This window comes from Strigops habroptila, chromosome 8 (genome assembly GCF_004027225.2).
Source record: "Strigops habroptila isolate Jane chromosome 8, bStrHab1.2.pri, whole genome shotgun sequence".
Lineage (NCBI taxonomy): Eukaryota > Metazoa > Chordata > Aves > Psittaciformes > Psittacidae > Strigops > Strigops habroptila.
The window spans coordinates 55,159,922-55,185,038 of record NC_044284.2 but is presented as its reverse complement, the minus strand read 5'-3'; the positions used below and the strand labels follow the sequence as shown (position 1 = coordinate 55,185,038).

The window sequence follows — 25,117 nt, the reverse complement described above, 5'->3', positions numbered from 1 at the left end:
GCTGAATTTAAATTATTTGCTCTCACATTGTTGCATCTTGTACATGTTTTAAAGTTATGTGCTTTCATGCAAAGAAATCAGGTGATTCTCCATCATAAATCAGTTTTTATAGCAAACAAAATTTGGAGGTACCTATCTTAGACCTGCTCTTTTCTGGGAATAAAGATGAGGCACTATCAGAAATTGAGAAGATGGAGCAAATTGATTAATTAAAAAGCAGTAAATCATCAGCCCCACATGATTTATGTATAAAAGAATTTGGAAGAAGCTTAGGAATGAATTAGCTGAACTGCTAACAAAGATATGCACTCTCATTAAAACCAAGCTCTGTTCCAGAGGGTTGGCAAGTATCTGGGGTTTATCCTATATTTAGACCGGTAAGCATTACATCTGCACATTGCAAATGGTCGGAACAGGAGTTTAAAAGGGAATAATAAAACACCTGGAAGATCGTGATGTGAGAGACTTTAATGAGAACAGCTTCAGCAAGGAAAAATCATGTCTCACTACATTTCTCATGACTCTGTGAATGTGCCCAGAAAAAGAAATAGGAATGGCCACACTGGATCAGATGTAAAATCCCTCTAGCCCAGCATCCTGCCTCTGACAGTGCTCGGGTGTCGTAGCCGTGTAGGAAGGAGAGGAGAATAAAAAGGTTAAGATAACCCTTTTTCCCTGGACTTAGTTAACAGCAACAAGGGCCAGGTTTGAGTTTGAGAGGGTGACTACAAACATGCTGACATCATCCCTTTCCCAGAAACCAGTCCTGAGTGTACTGAGGTGCTTAGAGATTTCCCCCACTCACAAAAAGGACTTTGATGGTAAAATAAGCAATGTTTTCATAAGCAGGACTACAGAGAAGTGTGACAAGCAATGTGCTCAGAGTAGCACTAACCAGTTCGTGAGGTATAATTGATGCAAGTAGTGTTTTCATCTAGCAAGGCCAGTTGTTTTAACCTATGTCCTGTCAGTTAGAGATTAGCAAGTATTGCCAGGTAGAGAACCCAAACTGAAGCTATGCTAACCTCATGCTAATACATGTGATGTATTTTTGTTAGCTGCTCTTCACTCCTCCAGCCATATGTTTCCATGCTAGCCACATGTACTGCTTCTTCTAGCCACGATTCTGGGTTCTTTGTGGTCTGTGGTGCTCTCACCCACCGTTCCCATTAGCTTCTACCCCTCTGCTGATGGATTTTGTTTCAGCCCTTGGAAGACTAAGCACAGTGCTGAGAACCAGGCACAGGCTCTCAGTTCATCAGAGAGGCTTAAGCAGCTTCTGGTGCTCACGCATCTTGCAAAAGACTTTAACTCAAGTCTCCTGTTTTTTTCCTTTTTCTTTAAGGTGTAACTTTTGTATTTTGGTACTAAATATGCTGGATTGACTTACTTAGAGCTAGCTGACCTAGATTTCCTACGTTTTCTCCATGTGATGAAGTAATTCCCTTTGTAACAGAAATGCCCTTCAGAAATATGATTGCAATATGTACCAAAACAAGGTGTTTCCCGCTTGCTCACCAGTTGTTTCTGTTTATCTCTCTTTTATTCCATCAGATACCAAGGTGCACTTTCCCCTTCGGAATTCCTGGGAATGTTTCCTCACCTTTAGGTTTCAGCTACCAGGCTTATGAGGCGCGCTGCCTGACATAATGTATTTTGACTTTTTAAAAGCTTGTGACAAAGTCTGTCACAAGACACTGCTACAAAGGCTAAGTAGTCACATATGGTGACAGGGCAAGTATTATCATAGATCAAAAACTGACAAGGAAACAAAAAGGCAGAGGGCTAAGTGGTCAGTTTTCATCACAGTAAAAGGCTAGCAGCTGCATTTCTTAAAGTTACCTATCAGGTCATATGCTAAATACATTTATTAATGATCTGGGGAGAAAGGTGAAGGATTAGGCGGTAACACTTACAAATGATGTAATTACTTAAGTAATTTAAGCCTGTAGCACACTGTTAGAAACTTCTAAGTGATCTAAACAAGTTACTTGGATAAAGAAGGTTCAGGCCCGATGAATGAGAAGTTTAGTATTTGGAGGAAACCACACAAAAATCTTATCCTCTAAATGAAAGGAAAAAACCTGAATGTTGCTGTTGGCAGTTCCATAACAGAAGCCATTTGAGATGCTGTTATGGTAGAAAAAAAATGAACAAGGTGCTAGAAGGCGTAGGAAATGGGACATTTAAAATGAATTACTGAACTCAGTCTTCATTGCGTGGAGACAGACGATAGGATAAAGCATAATATTATGGGTAAGTTTGCCCAGCTAACAAAGTCTGATCCATGATGACAATTTCCTGTTTTCTTTGGCTTTATCCTGCTCATACATCATCTACTATCAGGGATGCACTGATCTTTATCTCCAATAATATACATCGGGAAGGCTAAGGCTTCCAGAGGGTTTCAGATCTTGCTAAGGGCAGCTCAGTATCAACCAAGCTACAATTGCTAAAAGCCTATTTCATATCCATTCTCCTTCCTTTGGTAGTTAGTTAAAATTGACATCAAAATGACATACATTAACAATATCAACTTTGTATTTAGACTGTGAAATCATCAAGATTTTAAATATGGGTTTCAAAATTCAGATGTTACTGAAATACTTTCTCAAGTTGGGGCTCTTATGAGACTTATAAATTATTCTTGCATGGAGGAGAAGTCACCTGAGATTAACCTAAATGAAGTTAACATAGATTTTAAAAATTATTCTTGCAGAAGAACAGGGAGTGGTGGGAATAGATGAACAGATGGGAAAGAGAGAAGAGGAGACTGAAGAAAAGGCTAATTAGGTAATTGAGGCTAAGAGGCTATTAGAGCTGACCCAGTGGTTTACTGGTAGTGCAGTTCAGGGACTTGAATTTGGGATTGAGGTTGATCCCTCATTCCCAGGCCAACATGTGCTCCAAAACATTGCAAGGATTCAGTTTTATATCCCGTATGATCCTGTAAGTATGTGTTTTCTAGTCAACATAATCTGGAGGGTTTGTATGTCAGATTACAGTGGAAACAGGAAAGAACAATAGAGTAAAATGTCAAATTTGGACACGAAGACATTAAAATTATATGATAATGGTAAATTTTTTTGTGAAATTCTTTGGCAAAAGGGGAAGGCCTAAAATGAACATTTATTCTAAGCCATTCCATTACCTTGTTTCTGGCCAATTTGAAGCTGGTATACTTGTGGTGTGCGAATCTTGTCTCCTTCTTTCAGCCTCCTAAACTATCTTCCTTTCTGATCTGGTCAGTGACACTCTTCTGGGTTTTATATGCTTGTTTTCTTCCTGATGTCAGTATATTCAAACTATTTTCTGAAGTTGTCGGTAGACTTGCCTTCCATAGCCAGAGTCTAGTATAGGTCAAAGTTAGGACAAGCATTGCGCTGAGGTGGAGCGATTCTTGTCCTCACCTTTTCCCGGTACAACGTTGTTCATGCTACTTAATTCTTTTAAATCTCTCCCACTTCTTCAATGGTATTTGTGGCTACTCTTTCTCAATTGCTTCCAAAAGCTTTCTTTTTCTTTTCTGTATGTTCCAAACTTTGAAAACTACAGTGGTACAGTATTCTGAGGCACTGTTTCTTCTTTCTTCCTTCTTTGTTTACCTTACTCAGTGCTTCTTATCACAGATTCACGTTTGCCAATGTAAATACTTTAAAACAATATTTTTTTTACTCAGTTTTTGATTGTCCCTCCCCTTTACCCCCCCATCACTCACCACCACCACGCCCCCCATACCTGCATTTCAGAACAGAAATGCTGGCTCCTGCATCTTTCTATTGCATTCATGACATCTTCAGAGGATCGCAACTTTACTGTTTTTTTTTCTTGTTCTAGTATTTTTGTGGAAAGTCATCTGTTCTCTCTCTCTTTCTTCTTTCCTTTATAAGCACTGCATAAAGATACTGCTTTTGAAGCAATGCATGGCTGGAACACCTGTGGTCAATAGACAAATCATATTTTGATAGCAGAAAAAGTCAGCAACATTCATTATCCCTGCAGTTTAAAAGAGAGTTTATATAGAATAATTTCAGGATTGGAACTGCTATTTCAGTGGAAAGGAACTGCAGTTTAAGATTTAGCAACTGAACAGAATAAACAAAAGATGGAGGAGAGAGTACAGCTTTGGTTTGCTGGAGGGAGAAAAGAAGGTAAATTTGCTACTTGTCCACTGAAGACTTCACTTGTACCTGCTGCTGGCAGAAGATTTTTGGATTTTACTTTCAGCTGTGTAAGCCTGTTTTATGTCTAGGGGAGAAAGACAAGTGATGACCAATGGACGGCTTTTCAGGAAACCTCCTTCCACAAAACTGTATTGAGGTTTGGAGAACCTGCAACAACACTTCATTTCAGGATGCACTGTTGTCTTGTCTACTATGAAGCGGCTTACAAAGTAGTTAAGTAATTTTAAAAATTATTTCTCTCTGGTTTTAGGTAGAATGGTTTTGTTGGTTTTGTTATTGGTATTATTGTAGGACCTAGAAGACTGGCTTGTAGGCAAGGACCACATTTCTGTAAGGTATTCCACAAACACAGGGCAAAGGACATTTCTCACTGCTATTTTCTGTTTATTGTTTCTCCTCCTCGCTGGATTTTCCTTGTCAGAACACTGCACTGTGTTGAAGATACAGTTTTGCTAAAAACTTTTCTTAGCAAGTTCTACCTGAATGTATCCATGCATGTTTGAAATGTGGGGAATTACTCTCATGACATTTCCTCATGCAGTTCTGTTTCTAGGTTTTGGCTTTCAAGTTCTAAAACAGCAATAATGTACTTTCAGGATATTTTCACTATCTTAGTATTTCTGATGGGAATGATCTACCTGATGCGCAGGTCTCACTAGTAAGCACTGATGCACGTACCCAGTAACATGTTTATTATGAATATTTAAAACGCAGAAGTTCTCAAAAAAAAAAAAAAAAAAAAAAAAAAAAATTTGACTTTTTATTGGTTAATTATTTAAGTTTTAGAGAAAAAAAAGAAGTAGAAAATTGAGTTTTTTCCCCTTGAAGTTGTGAAGAATGCAGAGAGTTTTCAAGCAATCTTTGTACAGTTGACTATTGTTTGAATTCCATAGCAATCTTTATAGAGGATACTTAATTAACCTTAATCCTTGAAAGGTGTATACTTAATGTGTAGATTTCCTGATTTTTATGAAAGCCATTGAATTACATAGTATTTTTATACTTAAGGAGAAGAAACCAGGTATTGGTCGAGGTAGAAAACCTTGAGGTGTTAAAAATGATAAAAACATTTGGAGAACATTCGAATGCATATTAGGAAGAATAAAAACACAACTTATTTTGCAGTGTCTGAAACTGTGTTAGCTGTGCCAAAACCCATTCAGTTGTCTGTAAAAAATATATAACACCATCTGACATATTCACTGTCACTCCATGCTCTGTGAATCAAATATAAAATCATGTGCAAGAAAAAACCCTACAAACTTATTTTGTCACAAGTAAGCTCAGAATTTTGAAGATGGTCAGCTCCACTTGTCAACATGAATAATCAAGAAGAAAAATAATGGCTTAGACTAACAGAGAAACAAGATAGTAAGGCCTTCAATTTGAAAGAGCTGTCTCACAGAAGAGGAGTTTGCAGTGTATGAATAACACCCTTATATTTTCTCCAGATTTTTTTTTGATTTCTTGCAGTTAATAAATAGGGACATCCAGCTTTAAGAATAAAACTCAAACACTGAGAAGCAGTCGATAGATCTAGTGTTTTCAGCAGTGTCAATGAATACCTAAAGATTATTTTCCAAAGTTGAATTGGAATCAGGTTTTGTGCTTCAAAGGCCTTTAAAATTTAGACTTAATTTCCTCTGAGTTTGAGACTTGGGCCCACCCCTCTGAATTGTATACACAAGCTTGGAAATTTGTAAGATCGTTAAGTTGCATCCCTACATCTGCAGATTGATGGCAATTGAAAATGATCACCACAGTGTGTCACCACAGCTAACACTACATTGCAATCGGATTCACTTGAGCATTTCTCTACAAGTCAGGTTACTTAATTTTTCTTTTGGCCACTGATCTTTCACAGCACCTGCAGCTTTTTGTTTTTCCTCCAAAGATCGTCATTTTACTTTGAAGTCTACTGACTGTAATATGTCTAACTCAATCCTGTAGAGGCAAGGAACTGAATAATTACTTCATGAGTGCCATATTAAAAGCAGTCCAAAGACTGTTTATGCTGCTTATTAAAGTCATTGGGAATCTGGCTGAGCAAGAGCTCCCTGCTTTGGTCATGCAACTGGGGGGAAGGGAAGCGCTCCAAAGATTGTTATTTACTAATTATTTGTGTTGTGGTACCACCAAAAGATTTGATTAGCACCCTTATGTGTTTAAAACTTAAAGAACAGATACCATACAGCAGAACCCTTGCCACCCCCTAGTGTTTTTTCTCCAAAGTCTTGATTAACTCCTAATTTTCAACGGGAAATAAGGTAGCAGAGGAAAAAAAAATAAATATATATATATATATAAAAAATAAAGTTTTCCTTTGAGATCAAAATTATTAGAGTTGAAATTAAAATTATGTCTAAAAAATAGAAGTATAGTGAAGATAAAATTTTCAAAACTTAGCTATACCCTTCACTGCCTGTTGTAGTAAAGAGTGAAATCCTGGTGCCTCTGAAGATCTCAAGTTTTTGAGGCTAAATAAGGACTCTAATTTTATTTTTTTAACTGAACAATTTCATCTTACTGCATGCTACCAAAACAGAGTAAATGTCCTGATTCCAGACTGCAAACATATAGGAATAGAAAAGGAGATGTACATTCACCCTTGGAGTAAATCTCCTGGGGTGGAGCGCTACCTGGTCAGATGGGAGAAGGTACTCAAATCCAGTGGCTCAAGCCTTTGACTGTCACTGGACTATGACAGTCAAAATAAAGAGAAAATCTTAATTTCTGTGCTTCCATCTTCCTTTGAAAGAAAGAAATTTGCATTGCCTTTAAGATTAGGCAGTCTGAATTTGTTTCAAAATTATGCGAAATATCAAGCTTCATTTCTGTAAATATGTTTCTAAAAACAGACTGGAAATTAGTTGTGTGCATGTTATTCTCTGTGGCCATTCTTAGAATTGGGGTGGTTCTCCTTTAAGTAACCATTGAGAAGCGCTGAAATCCAGGCAGTTGTGTATCAATTAGCAGGGTGTATTTCTTAGTGTGAGCTTCCTGGAAATGCAAAATGGCAAATCCGAGCATTAGGCTTTGTTCCATCATTTTGCTTTCCTACCTCTAACTACAAATCGGCTTCATTGTGACTTACAGTGTGAGAAGTTGGTGCATTTCTGCAGATCCATGATAAGATATTTTTCTCTAGTAAGAAATGCAGTTAGACTCTGCATTCTGAATCTGCTCCTGCCAGGCCCTAGATGCATTAGTATTCCACTGGCAGCTGCCTGTAGGTAGGAATATTGTTTTTGTCCATAACCAGAGGGAACAATCAGACTAAGCCGTTCCCCGGCTATAAACCAGCCAAAGTAATTGGGTTTAATTTTAATTTTTGTAATAGGTTTAAATTAATAGGAGCAGCTGCTGCCACAGTGTGTGGGTGTCCTTTTCCAGAAGGCATAGAACAAAAAAGGGAAAGAGTAAACAATAGTGCGTCTAGGACACAAAGGTTAATTCAAGAACTGAGCAATGTCTTTTCGTTATCAAAAACTCAGTTGGTGATATCTAGCACTGTGTCTCTCTTCTTTCTTTTTCTATCCCTTTTTTCCTTTTTGCCTTTAATTCCCTGATAAGATCTCAATCTGATTAGGCTCCAGTGTGTAAAGATGTGTTGTTGGTATCTAAACACTAACTTTCTTTCTCTATATGACTCACAAATAGATTAGCAGTGACAAAGTGCTAGGAGAGATAAAAATAGATTAGCAGTGGCAGGAGTACTATTATAATTATTTTTGGAAGATATGGTTTGAATTAAGAGTTTGGGCACTTTCTGCCCTGAGAGGATGAATTTAAACCTAGGAACTGAGGATGGTTTCTGCTGTTGTGTCAGACACCAGATAGTGAAATGTCAATACCAGATGTCCTAGACATCAAGATTAGCCATAATAGCCAAATGCAGCCATAAAGTGATGTGTCAAAGTGGATAATAAAACAGATGCTTAGCTTCTATAATGAAGGGGAAAGGGAATGAAATATCAAAAGTGCCTTTAATGCATTAACAAAGTTGTCTTCAACTTGCTTAAAAGTAAAAAGTTATTGAACCAAGGAGAACTATGTGTCATTTAAACATTAACTATCAGCAGATGAATTTCAATTAGCATTAGCCTTTCTGAAATCCCGATTTTCCTCCTATTGGTCTCATTTTACATGAAATTTTTATAGCATAAAGCAAGGCTTGTCCTTTGTTATTTCTCCCATGCTAATTTGGAAACAAATAAAGTTCAACAACTCAGCAACATACTGTTTAAACTTGCATTACGGTTTGAGGACTGGGACCTAGAATACATTTACCCACTGCCATATCATCTGCTTGATTTGAGATCAAATGAGGGATGTCCTATAGCACTCCAGAGTAAGGGTGAATGATAGAAATATGTTAAGATACTGGAGAAACCTATTACGGTAGTGCACTGCATGCAGACAGCTGGTGGCATTTTCCCCTTACTGATACTTCTTAAAAAAATTAAAACAGTTGTTTTTCTGTCCTTCATATTTGTGCCTTAAAAAAATAATTTTGAGATCTCAGTGAGAAGCAAGTTCCTTATTTAACCAAAAATCATAGAATTATAGCATGGCCAAGTCCACCACTAAACCATGTCCCCAGGCACCGCATCCAACCCTAACTATTCTATGATTCTATGATCTACATGTCTTTTAAATACTTCCAGGGGTGGCAACTCCACCACTTTCTTTGGCAGCCTGTTCCAGCACTTGACAACTCTTTCGGTGAAGAAATATTTCCTAATATCCAATCTAAACCTTCTGCAGCAAAAGAGGCCATTTCTTCTTGTCCTATCACTTGTTACTTGGGAGCAGAGACCGACCCCCACCTCACTACACTCTCTTTCAGGTAGTTGTAGAGAGATAAGGTCTCCCCCGAGCATCTTTTTCTACAGGATAAACCCCAGGTCCCTCAGCTGTTCTTCACCACACTTGTGCTCCAGACCCTTCACCAGCTCCATTGTCCTCCTCTGGACCCGCTTCAGCAGCTCAATGTCTCTCTTGTAGTGAGGGGCCCAGAACTGGACACAAGATTCGAGGTGTGGCCTCACCAGTGCCCAGTACAGTGGGACGATCGCTGCCCTGGCCCTGCTGGTCACACCATTTCTGATACAAGCCAGGATGCTATTGGCCTTCTTGGCCACCTGGGCACATTGATGCTGAAGTAAATTCTTGAAGCCCCGAATGTTCAAAAACCAAGGCAATAATATGGACAAATAAATTCTTATTTGAAGTCTTATTAACTGCATCACTGGCTCCTTATTGTACTTTTTCAAGAATATCTCAATTCCTTTCTGTTTCTCTTTGTAGATCCTGAGTCTTGCTGATCAGACTCCTTAGCTGCTGCTAATTGGCAAACACGTACTTTGGCATAATGAGAGGGTTTTGTTCTCTATTTCATATTAGCAATGAAAGGCCAAAACTGATGCTTTGCAGTAGACCAGCTTCTTGGAACTATTATACAGAGGTCCATTACTACTGCTATGTCTGTAAATCTTATTATGTTTTCTCTCACCATGATCCTAGTTTAGCTGAGATCTGCTCCAATCATTAGATGAGACCAGTTTATAATGTTGTGTAATTGAATCAGTTAGAGTCTGGAGGACCATAGTGTTTTGTTGTCAAACCTGACTGTTCAGTTAGTTACATCAAATTACAACTGCATGGTATGACTAGAGAATCTCCTGTCTAAATAAAGCTAAAAAATCTATTGATGGAATCAAGGGTGCAAACAGAAATATTGAACATCTCTAGTCCACAGAGCAAGTTTTTGATCTACCTCTGAAATATTATTCATTTATGTTGAGAAATAACAGAACAATTGAAGCTGCGTGAAAGGTGGCAGGCAGACCTTTGTTATTTCTTAAACAGATACCAACTTCATAATATTGCCAGAAATGTCCTTATTGTAATAATTTACCATCATGTATATTCATTTTTGTCTTGTCAGCTAAGCCAGAACTCTCGAGAAGGGCAGCAATCCAATTTGGAGAAGTACCAAATACCCTTTTCTCTTTGCTTTCTAATTTAGGACCAGGTTATTTTACATACATGAAGTTTTTTGTCTGGGTGTGGGGTTTTTTCACCACCTCAAGAATTTATCTTTTTTTCTATTCATTGGCTAGGCTTAAATGTATCCCCTGACTATCAAGGATAATAAAAACGTAAAGATGTCCTGAATTTCAGTAACAGTTCTGTCAATGTTGCCTTATACTGACATTCCTTCCCTAATTATGCCTCTTCTCTGTGGCGGTGATTAGACCTGTACCAAAGGATGTAGCCACACTCCAGCCAGAGGTTTGGCTGAAGCATGTGTACTAGTATGAGACTGCATCAGCTTGATAGCAAAGGATACTTTAGCTGCCTGTGCATCCCTTTCACTTTATGGGAGTGGGTTGCTCTGGTTATGTGATACTCTCCCCTGCTATGGTGACTCTGAGAGCTGCAGTCCCTGTGGCGACTGGTGCACTGGCACGTTAGTTGTTCCATGCACAGGCCCCTGGCATGGAGGTTGAATGAGTGAAATGCAGGCTCTGGGATGTGCTCACCAGGTCCTGAGATGTTCAAGCTGTTCCACTTTATTTGAATAGAGGAAATTTGAGTCTCACATAGCCTTTTTGTTCAGATTTCTTATGTCAATATATATATATATGTCAATGTATATATGTGTTGTTTTTGGTTTTTAGGCAAAGAATACCCTCTAAAAATGTGTATTACTATCGCTGCCCAGACCACAGGAAGAACTATGTCATGTCATTTGCTTTTTGCTTTGACCGAGAGGATGACACTTATCAATTTGCTTACTGCTACCCCTACACTTATACTCGCCTTCAGCACTATCTTGACAACCTACAAAGGAGGAACATGGACTACTTTTGCAGAGAATCGCTAGGACTCAGTGTGGTAAGTAATAGGCATGCTTGCCAACTAGCAGGCTTCATTATGAATGTCTACCCTTAAATGCTTACAGAGTGTAATTCATCATCCCTGCTAAAGTACACACATGCACATATTTGTTTTACTGCTATCAGTGACACATGAGGTACTGTACCTGAATGGTGAAGTAAAGACAAATGCTAATTTAATTTAATGTAAAATATTTCCTTTGCAATATGCAAGGCAATGTGAAATTCCCATGTCTAAAGACATTAAAAGATGAAACTGAAACAGCTTTATTGAAGAAATGTGATTTTGGAGTACTCTGTCCATTTGTCTTTCTGGAAGAGCTTTTCTGTTTTGAAGGAAATATGTGTCATTTGAACTAGAATATAGCTTTTCTTGGTAAAACAATGCAAAACATATGCAAGCTAGCTATCTTATTTAATCTTACAAATGCCTGCTTTTTTTTGGTGATATTAAATTAAAAGGGGTCTAGTGGAGTCAGTATAGGTTCTAGCGGCCTCATGAAAATGAAATGTGATAGTTCTTCTGGTGCAGGAAGGAGGATTGATGGTAAAGGCTGAACTTCTGCTCACTTTGCTATAACTTTTCTCTGAAATGTTGCCTGTTCTGAGGATTTGGAAAGCATGACTCAGCCGCTCCCAGATCAACTCAGAAATCGTCAGATTAAAAAATAATAGCTGAAATCTTGTGGGTTTATTTGTTTGGGTTTTTTTCCTTTTTTTGCTTTTTTGTTTGTTTGTTTTTTACTTTCACTTTCTCAGACTTTATAGTGCACTTGCCTCTTGTCTTAATATTTTCCTTGAGATTTGACCTAAACTTGTAGTGTGTGTGTCAGAAAAAGAAAGCTGTGATTCCTATGAAGGCTGCTGATCCCAGCAGCTGGGGCTTTAAAAAGAATCTCAGTGTGTATTGTGAAAATCAGAATAAAATCATATGTATAATTTGCACTGGAATAAATAAAAGGCTGCCAGCATTATAGCAGGCCAGTGATATCCCTATGGTGGCATAAAACTTGGAGGAAAAAAAATCACTTATAAAGAGTAAAACAAGAATTAACAAAAGAAAGTGTTTTTTAACTCTTTTGTCAGTTAAGTACAGTTCTTGTTTTAAAGATGACTATTAGATATCCGTGAGCTGGCATTAATTATTAATCATTCCAATTAGGGGGACAAACAACTATAAGGGAAAAGGGTATTAAAAAAATAGAAAAGTAAAATCTTCAGAGAGTGGAGGAAAGAGCGCTATCGTCTTAATGTGTGTAGGGTTTTAATTATTAATCTTAGAGGACAGAGCTGTCATTAATTCTGTAACGAAACTGAATTTGTTTCCTTTCACACTGAAAATAGTGTATAAACAGTCACATTTGCATATTCATCAAACCCCTGATCTGACTGATTAAAACACTGAGATAGAAGGATTTGTCTTTTATCTGCATTTTGACAGACAGAGCTATACTCTTAAATCTTGTTAACATTGTGTTACCAGTAGTTGCTAAATATTATTTTTCATATTTCAGCAAACCAAACAAACAGATGCCATTCAAAATGTGGCAGGAAATGTGCTGTGTGTAAGTCCTGATTTTATAGCTATATGTACACACAGAGTATGTTTTGCAGAAATTGATATGGTAACATTTTGCAGCTCACCATGCTGATCTGTGTAAAAAGCTTCTGAATCAGGCTTGTGCTGTAATCTTTGTAAGCAACATTACAATCTCAGAGCATTTCTGGCTTTTCTCCACACACAACTGTCCTCGAACAGCTTGGTAATTTTATGTCTTTGCTGAGCTTGAATAGACAATTTCCATAAGATCTCTGTGAGTTAAATATTTTAACATTGAGCTTTGTTGCTATCATACATCTTTAAATGGTGAAAAACAGGATCCTTCAGTCTTCACTGCACAGCTCTTCGTAAAAGCAGAAGCTGGCTGTACTTTAGAGAATTGCGTGCCATATAGGATAGATTTAGAGCTAAGAAAGTGAGCTCTGTTCCTGCTCTGGCCCCTTATGTAAGGTAAGAGGAATCAGATTGGCATAAAGAGGCCCTTAGAAGTTCTATTCCTGGCAAAGGGACGATACCCTTGGTAGCACATGGTGAAAGGTAACTTAAAGATGCCATCTGAGGACAAACTCTAAAGTCTTCATGCTGGACACAGGCCTGAAGCAGGGTAGTATGTTAGGGGAAGGCTGTAGCATATCTGTTGGGCTGCCATGGAGCCACCAATACCCTCTGGTTCACTCCAGGGAATTTTACAGCAGTTTGTGATTGCGAGGATGGAGAATGGTTTGAAACAATTTCACTTCTGGATAATGAAGTTTTGAACTGTGCCTCTTGGAAAGAACAGAATCTCACCACAGATCTTTGTGGTTTTTAAATTTTATTTTTCTTTGTCATGGAATGGTAAAATGCAAGTCACAAGAAACCATGCTTAGATGATTACTCCTGAAGGCTTTCTGAGTGCACATTTTACTGCATGTAATGTTTTCAAGGCAATCTAATTTCTAATCTAATTTCATATTTTCTCTAAAGAAAGTACTATGCCTCCATTAACTCCTTAAATACTTTCACTAATTCTGTGAAAATTGAAAATGAAATATCAGTATGGGACGTGTAATTGTCATTAGGATGCAGAATGGCAAAGTGGTTCAGAGCCAAATGGCAAAGATTCCCATTGCCAGTGTCAATGGATAACTTAGCAGTTCTATTTCTGACCTTTTAATGTTTATACTCTTTACTTCAGAGAGCTATCCCACATTCTAGATGTGCCAAATGGTCTTGAAAATAGTCTCTCCTGTAAGCTAGCTATGATGGTCACCCAGGTATCATTTAAACTCCCATTTTCATTCTGCCATTGTTGGCCTGAGGTAACTTCAGACTTTCTACGGTTTGTCCAAACAGATCATAGGTTCAAAAGCTGTGATCATTTTTTTAAATGGTGAAATTAGTTTTTTGCATATTATCAATGTGTCTCTCATCTTTGCACGTATTGTGCAGTATTACGCAGCATAACATAATGGAAACAATATAATGGAATAATTTTAATATTTCTGTGAATATGTAAGCACAGGCTCAATTTACACTTACAATACCTATTTTATGATACTTATGCAGTCTCATGTGCAGTAATAGTTATGTGTAGCGTTACGACCAGTATTTCAGAGTTAGCAAAATTTTTGAGTGTGTTGTCATTTGAAGCTGATAATCTACATTAGCTGTGCATATTTGAATTGTGCGGACAATTGATGAGACCTGCAACTCTACTTGTATTTCTACTATCACACATAATAAATTAAATTAGTTTTGGTGAGGCTGGCTCAACTCCTACAGCCCACTTTACAAATCACCACTGGCTTGGCAATATTTTATCTCTCACTTAAAAGAGAACCAAGATTAATTGGAGACAGATACTTCCTTTCACCCCATTAGGCGCTGGTGCTTCCAAATTGCACTCGAGGAGAATTGCAAGTGCACATACAAACCACAGTACGCAAAGACTGGAATGTGGAATTCTGTTAAATATTAAATATACCTATTTTAAAATAAAAAGGCAATATGTCTAATGTAGAGCTCCCTAAGTGAGCCAATCATTTAAATCAGAAGTGAGGTACTGAGTGAAACAGATTGGAACACAAGGTGCTTCATTCTGATTCCACACCACTTTGGTGTGTACTTTTAATTTACGTAAGTTACTCCTGGTTTATGGTGGTATCAGGGAGATCAGAATTAGGGCCTAAGACTATGAAACTGCACACCAGATGTCACATTGCTGGTTCATTGACCGAATATCCCTTATTTACTGTCTAAATGACTGGTTACCCAGTAAAAACAGTTGATCAGTTCCACTGATACCTACTGGTCCATTTTTAATTGCTCAGTTATGACTGTTTTAAAGCATGAAGCAAAGAAACTAGACAATTTTTCTAAGGTTAAATTCCCATTTCTGTGTTCAGCATTAGGTTATGTAATAACAGAATAACAGTTCTGTAAAAGAGAAGTGTTCTCTTCTTCAAAAAAAAAGGTTTCAGTGTGGTGTATCAAACCTTTGAAATCATGTTGGTATCAGATACTGTACTTTCCAATAGATCTGACTGCATCTAGGCTGAAATGTCATCTAAATACAATTTGTGCCAATTTATTTGTTCTGAAAGAGGCCACAGAAATAATGCTTTAAAAAAGTAAACCAAACTTCTTATTTCTCTAGAATGTAAAAGTGCGCCTATATGTATGTTCAGGTCACATTCTCTTTATTCAGTGGTGTATCTATTTACTCATATAGTACTGACATTCCTGTAACATTAACAACATGGATGTCATCCTAAAACTGTATGTGAGATTTTAAATGTTCCTACAGGTATTTTCTTAGCTGGACTGGATATCAGCAGAAGTACAGTTGGACCTAAAAATAACACCACCAAAATTTTTTTCTGAAATGAAACATGATTTATAGTATATAATAGCACAGCATGCTACCAGGAAAATTATAGAAATAACATGAAAAATATCAAGGAGCTATTCTATACCATCAGTTTTAAGGAAAATTTCTTTGTTAGAATATAAAGGAAGTTCTGGGAGATAAACTGGCTTGTGGGAATCCTAGACAAGGAAAGATAAGCGAAACCATGTTACTGTTGAAAGTTGCCATCTGTCTGTAGGATATATACAACTGTTCATGGTAAAAACAAGAAATACTTTGGTTTAAGTTGAAAGCAATATGTAGTTTTATAAAAAACAAACTCAATAAAATAATCATTTATCATTAATGTTGTGCAAGGTTAGTAAATGTATTAACAGTTAGTTAATATTAACATTTAGCTAGTACTAAATGTACTAACAAGCTGGTTATTTCTTAAATTTCAGAAAGAGCACTGTTTCATGTAGTAAAATAATTTCTGGAAGGATTTGCATAAATTGTTGTCTATCTATGAGTAAAGAATCTTAAATTGGGAAGAAGGCTTCAAATCTTACCAATTTAATAGCTGGAACTTCGCAGAAAAGAAGATTTCAACATAAAGAATCTATCGGGGTAAGAAATGACCTGCAGAAAAAAAAAATGTTATGATCCACTTTATTAAGAAGAAAACGTCCTGAAAGGAATGAGAGTAAATGACTTGTATGTGGTGGTGTTAGTCTATGCAAACTGTTTTCATCCATAGGTCCCAAGTTGCACCCTTTCATCCTATAGCGACACAGGGAAACCTTTGGGAAGCCAATGACCTTTCTGAAGTTTTCACTGGGCTTTCTGTAGCTGTGCAGTTTGGCCTTTTGCTTTATGGCTCTTCCTGTTTCCATGTCAGGCTCTTCATCTCACCTTTACTTCACACTTGTCCTTCATCTGGCTTGCCCTTTTTTTGCCTCAAATCTAACCTTCCTTTTTCATTTAGTTTATACTTTTCTAAGCTAACTACAAGAAAGGACTTGTGGCATTTATTTGCTGCTCTTATGTTACTTATTCTGCTTTGTTCTTTCTCATTCATTCCCCTTATCTCTTTGAGTTGTGAAGGGAAAATCCAAAAGATCTCTTAGGTCTTTCAAATACCAGGACTGCACAAAGTAGTTACGTTCCCTTCTCTGCACTCAAGATGCTTATATCAGTGCCATTTCATATAACTTTATATTCTGGTCTATGACCTGTCTTCCTTATGTCTTTTGTGTTCCCTATTTGCTCCATGCCCTGATACGTACACCTGCATTTCCAGAGAAGCTGGCATAACATGTGATTTGTCCAGGCTTCAAGCTGGAGAAGAAACATTAATGATCCAGTCAGTTGTCCTGGCATACCTGAAATAACACCGAAGTGCAGGAAAGTATTTCAGGGTCTGAATCCTCGTTTCATGGCAATAGCAAATTTCAGGTAAGAGGCAGAGTCTACTCATTCCTGTCCTGAAGTGCTTGGTTGGGTGCCACACAGTTCAGTGTGATAGCTGTAATCTCAATAGGAAGCAAACCAGTTTTGTCCACACTGTCAGTTCAACCCCCAGATCTGGGCAGCTGACTTTAGTTACTTCACCCTAGGCTTTTAGGAACAGGGAGCACCTATTTCACTTTCCGTGTTTAGTGCCTTGCTAACTAGGACTCTTTTTTTGGTTGGTGCTTGGGAAATAACATAGTACAACCAATTAATATGATTCAATCAAAAAAGCAAGTCTGAGGTCCTGTATATACACCACTGCCCAGCTTTTTATGGTTTTAAAATTTACCTAGTTGCCCTGAAGGACATGCAGATACTTTGAAGATGTGTATGGCCCTTAGAAGTCTGTGAAAACACTACAATAAGTTAATTCTTCTTTGACTTCCATTTACAGAAATTTGTTTTCCCTCTTTTGTAGCACAGCATTAAGCAATAATTACCATGTTGATAGTGATGACGAATGTACTTGCATGTAGGGGAAATCGTGCTGTGTGGAGCTATTAGCTACATTTGCCTTGTAGCATTTTACTGCATTGACTCTGCTGGGATTTTGGCTATGTTTTTGTTGGTTTCTATTTAGATCTCCTGAGTGGTGACTGTGTAATGCATCTGTAGGGCTGGAGTTGTGTTTTAATCTGTGTTCTTTGGCTGTAGACCCAGAAGATGGTTAGCCTGGCCCTTGTTACCTGTAGGGCTGAGACATTGGGATTGAAGGCTTCTCTAGCAATTTTAAAGTCTGCTCACTCCAAATGATTTGGATTTATGCCTTTTAATTTAACAAAGAAAAGGACTATTTATTGATTTAGCTTCATACTAGCTACATAATGTAAATATAATGTATCAAAATCTCCAAATACCTTAGGCAAAATCCTGTTCTTGTAATTGGTATAAATCGAGCATTGTGGCTCTGATCCAGCAAAACACTTAAGCATAGATTTAAACTTAAGCATGTTAAATAGTCCTGTTGAAGTCACTGGCACAGTTCATGGCATCAAGTTAAATGTGTGTAAAAATGCCTTTAATCTCCAAACTCAGAACAATCAACACTTTGCAAGATCAAGGCCTGGTGCTCTAATGTTTTCCCGTTATCTTGTGCTACCATTATAACAACATGATTACAAGGAAAAAAAAAAATCCTAGACATTAAGCCCAGATTCTCAGCGTTTCCAGCCAAGCCTACTTTACAAAGTAAGGAGGAGTAATGATGTTTTCGGTCTTATATATATATATAAATAGATCTGGCTATTGGTTGACTTATATTTCAGTTATTTTTAAATGTTTGTCTTAATAAACTCCCAGGGGCATGCTTGTCTAATGTTTCACCTTTACCTACAGAACACTGACACCACTGAAGATGAGAGTGAAGTTAAGAGATCTGGTTGTAGGATATGGAAAGAATTTACTTGCCATTTATTGGTAGCCAATGGATTTAGCCAGTGACTTCATTCACTCTTTGTAGTGTAAGAATAAAACAAATTCACAATGAGATAGATATGGTTTCAAATAACTTTCCAGAATTATGGTATTCCTACTGGACAGGATTTTTAAGACTTGTGTGTAAGACTGCAAGCCATGTACTCCCACTTTGAACATGTCACAAATAAACTGTTCAAAAATTAACAGAAATGCTTGTCACAATCAGGGGTTGAGGTTTCTACATACTTCCCTCCTTTCAGATTCATCTTCCGTCTTGTAATGGTATATATGTAATAGGTAATACAGAAATAACTCAAGAAATTAAAAGTCTCAAATTTGATTTAAAGAAGTATTTATTTGTCACCTCATTTTTGGATATTTCATTGCCTGTCCATGTTTAGTAGGAGAAGCTGGTTCAGGTAATGTATTCTGTAACTCTTTTTGCAGTTCTCTGTAAATATGCTGAATGTTTGTGTGCAAAGTGAATCCCACCATTGCTCAGCAGTCTTTTTTTTTTTTTTTGGTAGTATATGAGTAAGGTGTGCACTTGAGGCCTTCTGCAAGAGAGATCCATGCTGATCCTGGAGTTCTTTGTTCTTGCCATGCACATGTTCAGTAAGACTTTATCTCTGCTGTCCTTAAGCTTTGAAAGCTGAAAGCTGGCTCGAAAAAGACTTCAGCTTGTATGTCAGAAAGGAATCTGGGATATATCTTTATATCACATAGGAATGAGAAAATAAAAAGAAAATATTTTGATGCAGATTATAAGATAATGTAGAGCAAAAAGGTGTGGTTCAGGTAGCTCAAGCTGGCTAAGTGCATCCTCACTGTTGACCCCAAGTATTTGTACGTATGTACTTGAAGAGAAGAACTGAGGCTTACAACAATGTAATAGATTTATAGAAAGCATACCTGGGAGATACTGTTTGTGGCTTGTGAGCTGTTCTTGGTTGCAGTGTGGTTTTAATGGCCCTTACATTCCTGCACTGTTAGGAAAGTATTTTTGAATCAAAGGATAGTTCAATGAAGAAGGACATCAAACTTGCATGTAAGGGAGGCCTAGGGCCATCCTTATTTTAAGGCATGTTAAATTCATGTATTTTATATTAGAAGATCATAATAGTACTGAAAAAAGATTGTATTTCTAGAAAATGCTAGCTCCTGTTGAAGTGCTGCTATTATCCACAAATACTGAAAGCAATATTTATCTTTGTTTTGAAAACAAAATAGCATACAAATAACATGACGAGACATGAGCCTTTCAATGTAAAGCAGTAGGTACTTAGTTGAAAACTGGTTTTTCATTTCTTAGGAAGTATAAGATACGACTTAAAGCTTTTTTTAATACTCTTTAAAAGAGATCTCTACATGGCAAACAATCATATTGGTACATGAAAAGAACTGCATTCTCTGATAAAGATCCTCTTTTTCATGTTTTTAAACAGCAGCTGAGCACCATACTGTGGCAGCAGAGAACAATCTGAGAAAATGAACACAGATTGAAAAGGTCTCAGTTACATGACATTTTCAATAAAAAAAAAAAGCCAGCCCTAGGCCCACAGTCAAAGTTTTCACTCAGAATTCCCTAGAATTGTGGATGTACCTTTCTACAGAAAGTGTTTGTTTTTCTGAACTACTTTATCTGCTGTTCTAATAAGTGTGTAACATGGAGGAAGACAAAGGAGAGATACTATCAATTTCAGGAATTTTTGTAAATATGCGTGAAAGAAAAATAAGTTTCAGATATCAGTTTTCTCCCACTTATTTTGAATTTCCCACTAATTGCATCCAATTTTGCACTTAGCCTTAATTAGTTAGATTTTAAGGGGATTGCTACTTTCTCAAGATCCAAAGACTTCAGGATTTTATAATACATATATTTCTTTTCCAGTTAGATTTTCTGAATTAAGGTAGATTTTAATAAGACATTAGTATCCATCATGATATTTTTAAATCAGCTTCTTAGTTCATTAGTAACAGCTACACATTCTTAAAGGTGTGGGGAGTTTTTAAACCTAAGTTGCTTGGACTTAAAATAATAACCAGTCTTTTACATATTTATGAATGCTGCACTGTTCTGCAGCATGGAATAAGGAAAAGTCTCATGCCTATCATTAAAGAAAATCTAGAGGTTTTTGGAACTTTTGGTCTGACAGTCTCCAAAATACTGCTAAATGTCACTGAGTTAAGGTTTGTAATATTCTTCGGACTGTAGTGTTATTTTATAGGGAAGGAGGCCATTGCAGATATGTTGCTCATTTAGAACCATTCTCTGGAAAATCCTTTGGGATTCATTTTCTGAGGTTATTTGTACTAAACAGAGTTAGTTCACATGAAGTTTCACTTTAGAATCCAGTTGGCAAATCGCAGTCAGGACCATGGGCAGTGCACCCCACCTGGCATGTTGAGGCATTCACACATTTTAATATACAGTTTTGATAAGCTGAATGTACAAACTTCTTCCATCAGAAGTCCTGATATACAAAACTGAAGCCCAGATTTTGAAAGTTACACACTAAGAAGATTAATGTTTTGGAAACCAGGCCTATTTGCGACTGCTGAGCTCTTCAAAAAGGTGCATGATGGTCAAGAAAATAGCTAGAAATGGAGTCTGCAATTTTGCACAGTTTATATGATTCAAGACCTCAAGTCTATTTTTCTTATTTGCCTCCTGAGAATGAAAAATAACCCTTAAGGTGTTATGGCTGATGGAAAATTTATAGGGATGTCAGACATGACTGATTAAGGGCATTTTACAGATTAACAGATGAAGACAAATCCAGAGGTTGATAGTATAGTGTTGGAAAAATAGGAGATATTTTGGCAATACAGATAGAGCCATCAAGATTTGTCTTAGACCTGGACATAGATATTAGTCCAAACAATGAATATTTCAAAATCACCAACAGGGTGCTCAAAAGCATCACCTCTTCTTTGTCTACAGTGAGTGGAAATGCACAATCTCCATATTGCCTGTAGACTGTCCTCCTCTCTAAAGCTTATGGAAATGGTCTAGATCTTTAGCACGCTCTGGGCAATCAAGTTATCAATATAAAGTACTTTGGGATCTTCTGTGTGAGGACCATCTCTTCTTATAGGAATGAATGAAATTGTAGGGTTCCAGAGAACTTATAATTTGGGTTTTTTTTTTTAAATCGTGGTGGCATCTTCATCTTTATGAAGAATCCAGACAGTATATATCCTCTATCCGAAAAGAACAAACTGCTCAGAATGTGAACTCAGGAAAAAAGAATATATGTTTCAAAAGTGTACTTTTTCTGCTGTTGTAATCATTCTTACAAGATACTGGGGCAGCACCATATTTGCCTTCAGCTCCAGCTGATTTTGAAATCCTTCAAAGCTTTAGGAATAAAACAGCACATATCCTCTAGATTTCTTTTATAGAAATAAGATTTTGTAACAGCAAATAACACTGCAGAGCTGAACAAAATTGTCCTTCCATAAATGAGACTTGGATGCACTCAGACCAAATAACATTGTCGACTCATACTACACAGAGTTGTAGAAAGACAAAGAATGTGGTATTATATTCCTCATGGTCAAACAGAATTCCTATATGTCCATCTTGGCTGAAATTCCCATTAGCCATGGCAACCAATGAGAGAAATGCATGGCAACAGATAACATCTAATTTAATGCTGAGAGAGAGGTGGGATGCATTGATCTGTTTGGCAGAAAACTTCATTCTTTTTCATTCCTATAATTCAGATTTTCTCATTACTGGACACAGATGGCAAAATATAATTTTATTAACTATAACCATTTGTTTTGCGGTTCATCAGTTAAATTGCAAAGAGTACAGAAACTAGTTTATGCTGGCCATTAACGAACACAAGTTAGTAGCTAGAGCTATAGTACAAATGGCTATAGATGTCGCATACAGTGCTTCAAGATCATTTGTTGCTATGACAATAATGAAGCAGAATAGCTGTGGTCTCTGAAATCTCAGATTTTTCATCTTCTCAGAGAAATACAGGTAAATACAAACTCTGCTCTTTCCTGCACCTTGCGCTTATATAAAGAAACAGGGTGGAGAAAACAGGAGCTCCAAAGCCATGGCAAAGAGAAAAAGAAGGGACAAACTGGACATGTCTTTGAGAAAAATAGATGAGATCATCCAATTACCATAAGATACATGTAGATGTTTTCAGTAGCTGTTTGTCTTCCAGTGTCACAGATGAGCCCATGATGACATCCAGTCTTTGTGCTTGCTGAACATTCAGACACTTTAGGACAAATAGGGTCATGTAATGATGATGCTTACCAGATTTGGGAATATGTATTGCTACCATTACTTCAGAGGTCAGATTTAGCATTTTGAACCTCAAATTAGGATGCAGTCATCTTGAATCCCACTGTAAGTTTTGGGAAAATGTCTGTGATGAATGAAAGATACACAGAACTGTTTAGGTTTTTTTTCCCCATACATTGGTAATGTTGGAGCTATGGTTATTCCTTTTCTTTATAGATTATGAATGACTGAAAAACAAGAGCCTTAGAGCAACTGTGCGTATCAAAGAACTTGAATGTGACCATGTTTGTGTTAAAAATGATTGAAATACACAATACTTGTTCTAAGACTAGATACTAATATGGGTCAATGATAGTTCATGACAATAGTTCCAAAGGCAATTTTTAATATTTTAATGTCCATAATCCTCTGCAAGTGAGCCAAGAAATGCACTCAGGAGTGTCTTCATTCTGCTTCAACTCATCTGCAAATTCCTACTACACTCAATGAACTTTCACAAGGAGGGTGATGCCTGAGAACTTGTAGAATTTATATATAGTGTTGCATTTCCAGAATATCCAACCCTTATTAATTTGCAGTTTTTTAATTTAAAACATCTATTTTACTAAGTACCAGAATAGGATTATTTCCCTCATCCTGATCTGTATTGAAGACATCCAGGTATATCCCTTAGAGAAGTGAAACAGTAAAGAGCAACTGTTGGAATTCAGGATGCTAGAAAGGGGAAATGTCTAACAGCCACATAACCCAAATATCAAAAAAAACCCCTGCTTAAATCTAGTTGCCATTGTTAAAATTCTGAGCTCTTTGTAAGTGCCTAGTTGTTCTGGAAAGAGAAGTGCATGCATTTGGTTTCGTCCATCAGAGAGCTCAGAGACAGAATAATGTTCAATCATAATGTTAATCCCAGCACAACAGTTTCTAGTGAAATAAATCTATAGAGGATTTGTTCTCCTTTCTATGCAGGTGCATAAAGAATTCTTTTAATGGGTGGTGCATGTACTGTTGTAAAAGAATAGACCCCTTTGTATTAAAATTACATGCCTGGGATTTTAATGTAAAAACTCAAAAATCCCACTGTGCAAAACTGACTTAAACTCAATTTCCCTCTCCCCCTTTCACAATGTCAGGATGCCTGAGTGCTCAAGTGACTGAAGAAGTACTAAATATTTAATGCATGGAGGTTACATTAACTGAGTCTTTGATCTGAAACTTCTTAAAAACATCTTAAAAGCCCTTCAAAAATGGGTTAGTATTTCATTACAGTCACTTAAAATAGATTTATTTTATCAAAACATCCTGTCAGAAACCCCAAAGCTGTGATTAATAACCTACAGCATTTTGACTAGAGCATCTCCTAATACTGGTTTCTTAGTGTATCAACAGATTGCCTTTTTGTGGGTAAGAAATAGCTAGCCCTGTTGCCTCTGCCTGGCACTTGCACATATGCAGAGTTTCTCTGCTGAGAGTTTGAACAGATATATACAGTAGAATACACAGTGGGATTCTTCATGTTGATGCTATTCAAACAGAACGTCTCTCATTTAGTTCTGAGATTAACTTTTTTCTTTGTGAAATAAATTTAGTAGTGCAGTTTTGTACACGTTTTTGTGCAGTAATATTTACTAAAATATGGGTAACATGAGTGATGGAATAGATCAATAATTATTATCATCCTGGGAAAATCCTACTTCTTTTTAATCTGTACAGTGTAATTTGAGAGCATCTCTGACTGTGTCAAGACTGTCCTTTAGATTTCGTTTACTCTTCAAGGGCAACAGACTACATTGATGCTGTCTGGTACTTGTACATACACAGGGTTTCTCTGCTGAGTGTAGATGTGTAGAAGACAGAAGCATATGCAGAAACAGATTTCTATATGATGTGTTTCTACTGCATCCATTAGGCCTTTCGTGAGAGAACTTGACCCACCCAAATCTATTCTTCCCCCTTGTAGATTTCCTTCTCATTGGCTTTGTGCACCTCTAGATCCGACTCTGACATTCCCACTGTTGTTTTCCTAACACAACATGAACGCACAGCGTAGGATCTTAAATGCTTAATCACAAGCCTCTTGGTCACTCTAGTGATGAATTTTGAAGTGTAGTTTCTGAGTTCATGAGTTTTTAGCTCATGCCCATGATTTCTACTTATTAACTCCTGCATTCTTAACCAGTGAAAAGGAAGCTGAAAAGATCAGTTTAGGAACTATTCTGTTTCTGTCTCCTCAGGAATTAGTAAATTAAAGCAAAATGTTAAGTGTGTTCTAGGATAATAACAGAAATGAAACACTAGATCTGAGCTCACTGCAAGATCATATGTAGTCATCTGCTATTATTTTCTCAAAGCAAAAGTTAAGGATTTCTTCTTGAGTCTCCCACAATATTGGTAAAAGGCACATGCCTACACTCTCTTGAACCACTTGGAAAACAT

At 37.1% G+C, this 25,117-nt stretch overlaps 1 protein-coding gene across 2 annotated transcripts in view; it reads left to right on the top strand.

Moving 5' to 3' along the window:
- Positions 1–25,117, top strand: part of AGBL4 (ATP/GTP binding protein like 4) — a 956,884-nt gene that overhangs the window by 381,366 nt on the left and 550,401 nt on the right. For both annotated transcript variants that reach the window (XM_032920114.1, XM_032920113.1), the window contains one exon: positions 10,871–11,087. In XM_032920114.1, coding sequence (XP_032776005.1) covers positions 10,871–11,087 — 217 coding nt within the window. The remainder of the gene's footprint in view (positions 1–10,870; positions 11,088–25,117) is intronic.